The 13070-nt window shown below is 41.3% G+C and overlaps 1 protein-coding gene across 1 annotated transcript in view; it reads left to right on the top strand.

Annotated features, from left to right (window-relative positions):
- LOC140308983 (stromelysin-3-like) overlaps positions 1 to 13070 on the top strand; it is a 59337-nt gene that overhangs the window by 19415 nt on the left and 26852 nt on the right. Inside the window, exons 2-3 of the mRNA XM_072386828.1 lie at positions 4032 to 4258; positions 11424 to 11567. Coding sequence (XP_072242929.1) covers positions 4032 to 4258; positions 11424 to 11567 — 371 coding nt within the window. The remainder of the gene's footprint in view (positions 1 to 4031; positions 4259 to 11423; positions 11568 to 13070) is intronic.

Here is a 13070-nt window from a genome sequence, read left to right as displayed (position 1 = left end):
CTAAACTTTATGACAGCAACCTCACTTTGATGTGCATGTCTTGCATGCTGTGAAATTTGCTGCAAACAACGTGTTTTAAGAAGATTTGTTTGAGTCCCTGCAGGGTGAAAACATGTTCTAATACTGTTCCATGAAGAATTCATTGAAGAATTATATTGCAACAGGATAAAATCAACTTCTTCTTGGGTCATTAAACTTTCCATATTACTTAGGACATGAACTCAGTGACTGAATGGGAAGCAGTGGACTGAATTCCATGGCAGTAATGTTTTCCACCGCGCAGTTTCACGTCAACAGGCTTCAGACTGATAACTTTCAGAACTGCTTTACACCACGATAAGGGTTTTGTTGTTGATCTGAGGTTTTCATATCAGGCTCCAATGCAGGAAGGCAGATAACGGTGTAGAAAGAGGAACCTTATATCATGCTGCTCTTACACATTTCTGCACAAAAAAACCTCCTGAAAAACAGCAAATAGAAGCTTAAACAGAAGCAGGTTTTCTCAGGGTGCATTTGTTACCTCCTGGGATCTTTGTTTGGAAGTTGTGGCTCTTTGCATTCAGAACAACTCTAACAAGAGAAGCTGCAGGACATGAGCATAAACATTCCCCCTGACATGAATAAGTGCTTTGTGCAGTGGAATAAGCAGCTGAAATCTGCTCTAAACAAAGTGAAACACAGGAGGTGGAGCTGGAGGGGGTCTTTGGGAGGTGTGCACTGCTTTTCCCTGTGATCCAGACCCATCAGTCACTCTGATTCTGCAGTCTGGAGCACATTCCACAAATCCTGCTGGGTTTTGTTCCCTATAACCTACAACAGCGACACAGTGGAGACCTGCAGCGTGAAGCAAGGTCAGGCCCGTTTAAACGCAACAAAAACATGATCGCGACTTGGAATTATCTGAAAAAGAAGGTAGATTCTCTTTCAGTTCTTTGGTTTTACTTAGCAGAACATAAATAACCAGGTTCAATTAATAAAAACTAATCCAAAATATAGAAGCAGTGTGTGAATAACTAAATAAATACATCCTCCCGCTTCAATAGAATTTAAGAGAGGAAGTAGCAGCCAGGTGCTGCGAATCAAATGCACTGATTACTTGATCAGAAGCAACTGTGAGAACCTCTTGCATTCTACAGAGAGAAAGATTATTCACAAGTGGAAAACATTCAGGACAGCTGTCAATCTTCCCAGGAGTGGACGTCCCAGCAAGTTCACCCCAAGGTGAAAAAGCCCAGAGCTACATCTCAGACTCTACAGGCCTCAGTTAGCATGCTAAAGGTTAAAGGTCATGACAGCACAATTAGAAAAAGACTGAACAAGGATGGCTTGTTTGGAAGGGCTGCAGGAGAAAGCCTCTTCTCTCTAAAAAGAACATGGCAGCACAGCTTAGGTTTGCAAAGCTGCATCTGAACAAAGCTCAAGACTTCTGGAACAATGTCCTTTGGACAGACCAGAGCAAAGTGGAGATGTTTGGTCATAATGCACAGCAGCACGTTTGGAGGAAACCAAACACAGCATATCAGCACAAACACCTCATACCAGCTGTCAAGCACGGTGGTGGAGGGCTGATGATCTGGGCTGGTTCTGCAGCCACAGGACCTGGGCACCTTGCAGTCATTGAGTCCACCATGAACTCCTCTGGATACCAAAGTATTCTAGAGTCAAATGTGAGGCCATCTGTCCCACAGCTAAAGCTGGGCTGAAACTGGCTCATCAACAGGACAAAGATCCCAAACACAGCAGCAGATCTACAGCAGAATGTGGGAAAAAGAGAAGAATCGAGGTGTTGCAATGGTCCAGTCAGAGTCCAGACCTCAGCCTGACTGAAATGCTGTGGTGGGACCTTAAGAGAGCTGTGCAGAAACCAACGCATATCAGCACAAACATCTCATAACAACATCATGAATCACAGTAACAGCAACATCATAAAAGCACAAGCAAAAACAATGCATGTTGCAGTGTTTCAGAAGACGTTCAGGACAGAGATCAGTGTCGCGATGGTCTTTAATTGAGGGATTATATAAGGGAGAAGCTTTGGGAAGATCCACAGGATCTGACGATAGAGGTAATTTGTTTCATCCATACAAATAAATTGATAGCGTCTTTTCCCACAGGTTGTTCTGAGCAGCGGCGGAAAAGGAAATGCACGTAATTGTGTGATAGGAGGAGAACACCCAACAGCTGCAGCGCTGCAGATGTGGTTTGGCTCACAGCGTACGGACTGAGTCAGATGAGGAGGTGCTGATGGGACGGCTCTGCTCTGTAATTTGCTTCTGTGGAAATGAGCAGAGCCATTTCCTCTGGATCTGGTGGAGGGGGGCATTAACGATAATGGGACACTCTGGGACCGACTGTCTCTTAAAATGGGGCAAAGTACGTGGTTCGCTGCCCTAACAGTGAGTCCACGTTGTGATTTACATCAGAGTTCGGAATTAGGTCAAAATTACGCTGATTCATGTACAGCCAGCAACAAGATACACATCTGTTCTTTTTGTGGGTTGTAACTGCTTCTGTCTCTTGATATTTGTCTATTTCCTCCTTGTCCACTTTTTTTCAAAGCTCCATTTAAGGCAACAGTAGCACATCCCTTCGATTCAGACTAAAATATGTCAAATATTCGATGGAATAAGTTCGGTTTGGTCCCTGCAGGATGAACTGTTAAAGCATCTTATTCTCTAATGAATAAAATGAATGAACCTACTATAATGACATAAAATAATCATGAAAGTTAGTGATCTGGCCAGTGAAAAGCTGGCATTGTTAAAAACAAAGGAGGAAACTGGTTTCTAATCCTGTAACCTACCAGAGCTGCTTCTAGCTGGGGGGGTCATGGTCACACAGAGGCCAACATCTTGCTGGAAGGGAAGATGTTTGTGTCTCTGATGACAAACAAGCTGCTCCTACATACCTATTGTATGGTACATTAATTTAAGTAGTAGATCATTTAGTCTAAATAACCCCCAGAAAATCATATATAATCATATATGATTGCATCAGATTTAGCCAAGTCTTGAGCAACCCCTAATCTTTTTTTGTGTGTATTTCCAGGAAAACAGGAAATAGGTATTATGGTTAAACATGAAGGAGAATACAGTATTTAAGGAAAAACAGAGCTTTAAAGTGAACATCTGGTCTGAGCTCCTTTATTCTCCAACACAGCCTGAACCCTCTGAGACCAGCTTTCTGTCATTTCTTTAAGGAGTCTTCAGGAATAGTTCTCCAGGCTTCTTGAAGGACATCCCAAAGCTCTTCTTTGGATGTGGGCTGCCTTTTGTTCCGTTCTCTGTCAGATGATCCCACACTGCTTCAATAATGTTGAGGTCCGGGCTCTGGGGAGGATTCATCCCTCCATAAGACCTGTTGCCACTGATTTTCAGTCCACTTCTTGTGTCATTTGGCACAGCTCAGCCTTTTCTCCCTGTTTCCCTTCCTTAAGAACGGCTTCTTGACAGCCACCCTTCCATGGAGACCATTTCTGATGAGGCTTGGGCCAACAGTAGATGGATCAGCTGAAGGTCCAGATGCATCTCTCAGGTCCTGTCAGGTCACAGCTGGATTTTTTCCTCTTTCTTAAGGACATCACTTTCAGATCCTGTTCATCTGCTGTAGATAGTTTTTTAGGCCTGACACTTCTTCTTTTGTCCTCCACTTGTCCAGTTTCCTCAAATGTTTTAAGGACACACTGCACACCATGCTGAGATATGCCAAGTTTTCAGCTGATAGCTCTTTGGGAATCACCTTGTTGCTGCAGAAATCCTATTTTCTGTCTGTCAAACTGTGTTATCTTTGCTGTTTTTCATAGACGCAACTAAAGAAATGGGAACAAATGATGTGTCTTTGTGACAGGCTGCTGGTAACAAAGTGCCTAAAGATCCAATTTAAAATGGCTTCTTTGCTAAATTGTCTGTTCTGTGTCGACACAACACTGGTTCATCCCTTGAGTTAGGGTCCTTGATATGTACCGTAGCTCCACTTCTCTTATCAACAGCTAAACTAAACACAAAGATAAATTATTTCCTTTGCTGTTTCAGATCTCTGAGAAGTTCCAGGACCTGAGGAAGAGAGGAAAGGTTCCTTACGCTCAGGACATGGTGAAGGAAGGGAGTTCATTGACCAACACCTCGAACACATGGAGCCGACTTCGCTGTGGTGTCCCAGACTACCCCGACCAGAATGGGGTGAATTACCGGGGACGACACCGCCAGAGACGCTACGTGCTTTATGGGGGACGTCTGGACAAGACAGACCTCACCTACAGGTATAAATCAGCGGCCTCCCCCAAACATCCCCTCAAATGAATAGATAGAAGACGTGTTTTTCTATCTTGTAACATTTCCTTTAACTGAATTGTTTCTGATGCAATTTTCCTGTTATTCATTCACATTTTAACTGAACTTCAGCAGGAAATTTGAGGCAACAAATGTAAAAAATCCCAAATCATAGGATGAAGTTAAGACAAAAGTGAACAGCCAGTCTGTAACTGAGGTAAAGAGGTGGTCATTTGATTCAACCTAATGGGCAAACGTAATGGTTTATCTTTTAAAGACTTTTTTTGCATTATTTTTGTATTATATCATGTTTATATAGACAACTTTCAGGACAGATCAGCTGTTTTACAATTAAGAGCAAAGCATTGTCCTAAACCTTTAAGAAAGAGACTCAGAATAACATCATTTCAATGAATAGCACTCAGTTATCTCTTGGTTATTTGGCCTTGGTCGAGTTGTGTCTCGAAGCTGATTTATTGTGTCTTTCTTGTGAAAGAAATTTCAACAAGACGACTTGATTGAGCTTTAGAACAATGAAGCGTCTCCAGACTACACTGTAAACGTTTTCTCAGCATTTTCTCAGCACTAAAGGACAGATAGAGACAGAGATAGAACAGCTGATGAACACAGCGGAGCAGCTAAAGAGCCAGACAGCAGCCGGTAGAGACCAAAATCAGAGCGAATATTCACATTTCTGCTGCTACACTTCAGCCGTGCTGAATGACAGACTTGAGGAAAGTAATGAAAGATGGGAGAGCAGATAGGGTGTTTAGAAAATGAAGTCTTGGACTTATGATTCTTAAAAAGGGGTGCTGGTTTTCTTTCATCTGGGGCTGTGGCACCATCGAGTGTCTGGCAGTCGTCTGCTGGCTGCTGCCTCTCTGTCTGTGTCTCCTGGGGTCCCTTTCATTGTCGTCATTCTTTAACATAACAGTATATTAAGACAGACAGAGAGAAAGCAAGACGGGGGAGGTAGAGGGCTTTTAATAGCACCACCGACCACAGACTAATTCGATTCTGCTGGACTGGACCTATATAGGTGTCACCCGAGTGATGTGGTTCACCAGAATCAGGGCAGCAACCCACCAAGGCCCTGCTTGTTTCTTAAAATGACCCAAATGTAAGCACTGAATGTGTGGAGCCATGCTAATGAGCCCCTGGGTTGACTTTTATTTAAGATCAATCACATTTTCTGACGTGACACTTGAAGTCATGTGTTGCTTTTACTGCTTTAATGGTTGTTAACTAGAGGGGAGGCGGCTGCAAAATGTTACAGGACTGAGCCCGATGGGCCAGGCCGGCCGGCTGGGACTTAAACTTTATTTATTTTCAAGACTTTTTCTTGAAATCTTTGTCTAACACATGTAATGCATTTTCTGGGGCACTGGGAGGCAGTGAAAACAAGTTTTAAAAAACATTATTATCCCTGGTTGATGTTGAACAGAGAATCATGTAAAAAGAAAGTACACCCTCTTTCAAATCTAAGGTTTTAAGTAATGAGATAATAAATAAATGATCCTATGATCCTTTCCAGGTCTTACCAGGACAACATCAGATTAACAATAACACATGATATATTACACTGTGTCATTTATTCAGGGAAAACTAAGTACAAATCCTGAAAAAGTGTGTGAAAAACTAAGTCCACTCTTACTGCTTCCACATTATTTAACAGGGAAAGTAGCAGCCAGGAGCTGCTGATCAATGCACTGATTAACTGATCATCAGTCAGTGTGAGCAGCTCTAAAAAAGCAGAAGTTCTGTCAGTTTTCAGGTGTGTGTTAACATGATGCCAAGGAGGAAAGACATCAGCAATGATCTTAGAGAAGCAGCTGGGAAGGGTTATAAGGCCATTTCCAAACTATCTGGAGTCCATCATTCTACAGAGAGAAAGATTATTCACAAGTGGAAAACATTCAGGACAGCTGTCAATCATCCCAGGAGTGGACGTCCCAGCAAGTTCACCCCAAGGTGAAGAAGCCCAGAGCTACATCTCAGACTCTACAGGCCTCAGTTAGCATGTTAAAGGTTAAAGGTCACCCCAAGGTGAAAAAGCCCAGAGCTACATCTCAGACTCTACAGGCCTCAGTTAGCATGCTAAAGGTTAAAGGTCATGGCAGCACAGTTAGAAAAAGACTGAACAAGGATGGCTTGTTTGGAAGGGCTGCAGGAGAAAGCCTCTTCTCTCTAAAAAGAACATGGCAGCACAGCTTAGGTTTGCAAAGCTGCATCTGAACAAAGCTCAAGACTTCTGGAACAATGTCCTTTGGACAGACCAGAGCAAAGTGGAGATGTTTGGTCCTAATGCACAGCAGCAGGTTTGGAGGAAACCAAACACAGCATATCAGCACAAACACCTCATACCAGCTGTCAAGCACGGTGGTGGAGGGCTGATGATCTGGGCTGGTTCTGCAGCCACAGGACCTGGGCACCTTGCAGTCATTGAGTCCACCATGAACTCCTCTGGATACCAAAGTATTCTAGAGTCAGATGTGAGGCCATCTGTCCCACAGCTAAAGCTGGGCTGAAACTGGCTCATCAACAGGACAAAGATCCCAAACACAGCAGCAGATCTACAGCAGAATGTGGGAAAAAGAGAAGAATCAAGGTGTTGCAATGGTCCAGTCAGAGTCCAGACCTCAGCCTGACTGAAATGCTGTGGTGGGACCTTAAGAGAGCTGTGCAGAAACCAATGCTGCAAACCTCAATGAGCTGAAGCAACGCTGGAGAGAAGAGGGCCGAGATTCCTCCACAACCATGAGAGAGACTGATAACTTCCTAAAGAAAACCATCACTGCAGCTCACTGCTGCTGAAGGTTGGACTTGGACTTGACACAGTGTAATATATCACATGCATGTGAATTTAATGACTAGATTATTTAAAAAAAATGCTCTGATATCAAAACATTCAAACTGAAAAAGGGTGTGCTTTTTTTTTTCACATGACCACACGTTTAAAACGTGCAACACTGTTTATTTGTAGTCATTTAGAGTAATATTTAAACTCCCTTTAAGATGTGTTTTTGTTCTTTATGACTTCAAAGAAAAATATGCTTCTTAAACTGCTAAATGCTCAATTATACAAAAGCTTTGCGAGGAGATAAAAACAGTGAAAGTGTTGACTGGAGAGTAAAAGAAAAGCTGAAACTTATTATAAAGCTCAAGGAAACCGTGGGAAGCAATGCTTGTCAAATCACACTTAAAAATACACTAAACATCTACATTATACTTTTACAAGTCAGATCCTGATGTTCGTAGCAAATAACCTGACCTGCTGCGCTGCTCATGAGCTGATTTACTCCCTTTAAACAGAGCCAGGTTAGCCATGACCCCATGTTTGCAGTAAACTCAGTTAAAGCGGCTCATATTTATATCAAGAATGCAAATAATGTTGTTTTTGACAGCGAAACTGATGAGTCATTTATAAATAACAACCCAGTTTAACTTTACTTCTGCACAATCAAGCTGTTTGAGGCTTACTCTATTTAAACAGGTTTACTCTTGAAGTCCATGTCTAATTCCTTTGTAATTACCCAAGTGAAGCTTAACAATATGACTCAATAAGTCAATATGTCATCTTTAATCTTCTGGATCCTGATGCACAACGAACTCGGCGATTGACGGGTTGCTGAGGAAAGCCCCCGTATGAAGACAGCCTGCTCACACCTTTGTGCTTGAGCAAATACTTTCCATTTATCACCACACAAACACAGATTCCCCTTCAGTACAGTGAGGGTGTGAACTGCTGTTCTGCACAGCAGGATTTAGAGGCACATTTTTCAGAAAATTCACCCCTAATTCTCCTCTTATCCGTCTTAATCCGTGTAAACGAGACAGACAGTAATGAAGACGAATGTCTGTTGAGTTTCTGTTGCTTGTGTGCCTCCAAATTAGGACCACATTTCCCATAAACCCTGCAACCTCCTGACCCTGCTGACCTTTCTGGACTGACATCCCTTCCTCTGTTTCAGAGCCATGAAACAATGGAGAAGTTTTGTGGCTTCGCACCACTCAAGTGTGTGTTTGCAGAACCCAGGAAGGCTTTAACATGGGGCCACAGTCCAGCTGTGAAAATAGATTTAAAGCAAATATAAATACATTAAACGCTCACATGGATGGGGATGCTTGAGCAAAGGAAAGTCTCAGGTCTCACTACTTTACCTGTTGTTGTTTTTAAATTTGGTCACAGAAGAAGTCCACGATCATCCTTTAAAAAAACACAAAGGTTGTTGTGATCTTTTCATCTTAATTCCAGCAGATTTAGAGTTTTTACGGCCTTTTTAACCTCCTCAGGTCCATCCTGCTGGACTTCGACCGGCAGCTCAGACAGAAACAAAGTCAAAGTTCTCCAAAAGAAATTGAATAATAAAGAAGAAATGATCACAGACTCATTGAGAGTTTCTGTTTCTGCTGTGAATAAGAAAAAGATCCCATTCATTACGTTTCCTGAACTATTTCCATCCATGTAGTGAACTCTTTACTCAGGCATTTCCTGCTTATTACTGAGAAACTGAGTTATTTGTATTCTTTCCACCGTCTCCTCTGCACGCTTTTTATCTTTAGCTTGGAAACATTTCTTAATTGGCTTTGCATGAGTTGGACTAATTTGGAATTTAATGAATTGGAACTGATTACGATTGTATTATAATGGACTGAACTGCATGTTTGAAGAGCCTTGAGTTGACCTTGTATATGTATTTAAAGCTGATATTTGTCCTTCAGCCCAATTTGTAAAGTAAATAACACTGAAATTCAAGTCAAGGCCTGGGAATGAATACAGATTATCAGATATTTTCACTTTGTCGTTGAGCCGATATCCAACAAACAATCTTCAGTTCACTTGAACATCTTGTATCTCACAGGAAAGTTAAGCCCCATTCTGTGGTTTCAGGGTAAATTACAAGTCGGAACAGTTTCAGGGTGAATTATCAGGCTGTATTATTATGCCAAAAATAAAACGCCAACGTAGACAAAGGTGCTTCACTGAATGTAAGCAAAACACGTTCTGACAGCTTCTGAGTGAACCCGGGTGTCCTTTAACTCACGTGGTTAAAGGACTAATCATTTAGGAACTCTACAAAAATAACGCCTGAAGGTGACACTTTTCTGTTTCTTTGCAAGGCAATTTTATTTGTAAGGTGCATTTCATACACAAGTGCAACTCAATGGGCTTTTTGTCCTGCTTCATAGCAGGAAAATAAATGACAGAATAAAAGGATGAAAAGATAAAAACGTGCAAAGATACGTGAAACAAAGAAAGACAATAAAACCGTCTTTAACAGCCGGAACCAGAAGTAGTGCAAGATAGAATAAATAAAATGCTTTGGTAAGAAAGACAGGATAAGACAAATAAAAAGGAGATAATAAACACTCAAGAGTATCTGTAACTCTAACCATCATCACATTTCACAGGCCTGACAAAACAAGAAAGTTTTGAGCCTTGATTTAAAAGTAGCAACATCTCAGTGTTTCAGGGAGTTTGTTCCAGAAACAAGCAGCACAACGTCTGAATGACGCTTTTCCATGTTCTGTCTTTGGACTATACTGCCCTACAAAGCCTAACTGCAGTAACTACGCAAAAGGTAAAACTGAGAAAAAAGGCTTTAAAGTTTTTGAACCAGCCAGCCAAATGGGTTATAGGTATATGAGTGATATTGCACTAATTGTACATGTATTCATAAGATAATTGTTATGCCCAAAAACCATAACGACTAATTTTACCTTTGACCCCAAAAACGTAGTTATTGCATTGCCTGAAATGGTTCTAATATCAATGGAAAAATAAAGTGTTTTTTATATTGTGTTTTCAGTGAACAAAAAGTTTTTTGACATTGATTTTGATAAAGTTACAGCTAGGAGCGGGGAGGCCGATAAGCAAACGCTAGCTAAAACATCGCCTATCAGCACTATCAGCTGTCAGATGACAGCTGATAGGTGCTTAAATTGTGATTGCTAGTATCTAAATGCTTAATGCTTAATGTTACTTACCATACTCCGGGTATTTTCTTTTCAACGCCAGTTTCACCATCATCTTTCCCCTGGATTGTGCCATCTCAAACGGATTTTTGTGAAGTTTGATGGATAGAGAGTGAATTTGCCGTTAGAATGTCAAAACAGTCGCGTGAGGATGGGTAGCCCGCGAAATCAGCTGTAGAAGTGAGTCGGGTTTTGTAGTTATTGCAATTTTTATACATCTTTTTCTCTAAAACAAAACAAAATTAAACTCTAAAACTTTGTCACAAGATAAAGCAGATATCAAAGAGTTCATTTTTGGTCATAACTCAACTGCGGTTAGCCTTTGCACGGCAGTATAAACCGTTAGCAGTTCCCTTTCCAGGTGACCTCAGGGTTCTGGATGGTTGGTAGGGAATAAGAAGATTTAGCAGGTATTTTGGGCCCAAACCAAATTTAATTCTCTCACACAGAGGAAGCCAGTGCAAATATCTGAGAACTGGTGTGATGTGGTCGTATTTTTTGGGTTTCGTGCAGCTGCATTTTTGGATGGTTTTCTTTGGAAGGCCGGTTTAAAGCCCATCGCAGTGGTCTCGTCTACTCGAGATAAAAGCACGGACGAGTTTTTCCAGGTCTGGTTTGCATTTTCAGGAGTGAACCCTGAATACTCCAAACTGAACGTAAACGTTGAAACAGCAATTTTATGATTTAAGAAGTAAGTTTTAACACATTTCAACAAAACTCTTCATCATTTACAGCAGCCCTGTTTGTCCTGTCATCACACTGGGTGGTTTTATCTGAAGGAAAGGGAGGGGATGATGATGCAGGGTTCTGTTGGTGAGCCTCAGGGCGTTAGTGTATTTAAGTCCAGGTTGAAGACACACCTATTTTCAGCTGCATTTGAATAAGCTTGAGTTTCAAAACGGAATCATGTTTTAACTATTGATTTTATCTTTCATATATATAATTTTTTCTGATTTTATCTATTGTTCTTATTTCCTTCTTTTGTTTAAATTTTAAATCATGCTTTTTATTTCTTCTGTTTTAATGTCTCTGTGAAGCACTTTGAATCACCTTGTTGTTGAATTGTGCTACAAATAAACTTGCCTTGCCTTGCCTAGTAACAGCACACCTCAGATCAGATCAGAGGGAGGTATGCGAGGCCGGTGGTCCCTCAGTATTTCCTGTGCTGGTTTCCCGCAGGATCGTCAGGTTTCCCAGGCAGATGAGCGAGGAGAAGGTGCGACGCATCTTCCAGGAGGCGCTGAAGATCTGGAGTGACGTCACGCCGCTCACCTTCACCGAGGTCCACAGCGGGAGGGCCGACATCCGCATCGACTTCATGAGGTGGGAGGACTGACTGAAGGGAAAAAAGCCAGAACAGACTTTAGGCTGAAAGTCACATCAGCTCAGGATGAAGTTCAGATAACCAAGTTACTGCTTTGACATTTGATCTACAAAAGAGAAGTTTCTCACTTTTCTGTAAGAAACCGAAACTTTTTCTGTGAATAATAACCTGTAGCAAGTCATTTCTGTTGAACTCTCTCTCTGCACATTGATTAAAAGCCCAAACTTTATTCTTTTTTTAACTTTATACTATATACTCAGACACATTCCCATGAATATAATGCCTTCATGTTCCAAAAACTAAACTAATTCAAGTATTCTGGGATCTGTGCTTAAGCTAATTAGTTCAATCTCTCTTCCCTTCTGCTTGTTAAGTACAGCCTTTAACGTCAGTAAAACTAATTCAGAGACTCAGCTGTGATGTAGGACATTGTTCCAGAAGTCTTGAGCTTTGTTCAGATGCAGCTTTGCAAACCTAAGCTGTGCTGCCATGTTCTTTTTAGAGAGAAGAGGCTTTCTCCTGCAGCCCTTCCAAACAAGCCGTCCTTGTTCAGTCTTTTTCTAACTGTGCTGTCATGACCTTTAACCTTTAACATGCTAACTGAGGCCTGTAGAGTCTGAGATGTAGCTCTGGGCTTTTTCACCTTGGGGTGAACTTGCTGGGACGTCCACTCCTGGGAAGATTGACAGCTGTCCTGAATGTTTTCCACTTGTGAATAATCTTTCTCTCTGTAGAATGACTCCAGATAGTCTGGAAATGGCCTTATAACCCTTCCCAGACTGATGGGCAGCAACAGCTGCTTCTCTCAGATCATTGCTGATGTCTTTCCTCCTTGGCATCGTGTTAAACTGACAGAACTTCTGCTTTTATAGAACTGCTCACACTGACTGATGATCAATTAATCAGAGCATTGATCAGCAGCACCTGGCTGCTATTTACCCTGTTAAAATCTATGGAAACAGAAGGTAGAATTAGTTTTTCACACACTACTTCTGTAGTTACATTATGCAGATTCACATTAATCAAATATTATTATTTCATCTACTCAGAGTTGCATTGTTTTGACTGTTTCTTGCAAACAGATTTCAAGAATCAGATCTTCAAGACTGGATTTAATCATTTTAATCATTTTTTTATAATATATCAGCAGATGCATTTAGAATTACCAATGAAGGGTTTTACAGCTGTTTAAATCAAAGGAAAAGCCTGATGTGAACATATTAAAATAATTAATCAGCAGTTAATGACAAAAATAACCACTTAAGTCTCACCGTGTTCCAGATAAATATTGTGAGCATCTCAGTCAACACAAGCGCCTCAGATTAAAATCAGGCTCTGCTACAAAGGGATTTTCGGAGCCACAGATATGCAAACAAAATATCGTGGAACAAGAAAGGACAAGCAGATTAAAAACTGCAGATACAACAGTTTTACCTGTTGATCTGTATCAGCTGTGCCTTCCCTTTATGTTGCCTGGTTTGTTGTTTTCCTGCTGGGATTTT

The sequence above is a fragment of the Leuresthes tenuis genome, unplaced genomic scaffold (assembly GCF_036924035.1).
Source record: "Leuresthes tenuis unplaced genomic scaffold, fLeuTen1.0.hap1 SCAF_6, whole genome shotgun sequence".
NCBI lineage: Eukaryota > Metazoa > Chordata > Actinopteri > Atheriniformes > Atherinopsidae > Leuresthes > Leuresthes tenuis.
This window is presented reverse-complemented; position numbering and strand designations above follow the sequence as displayed.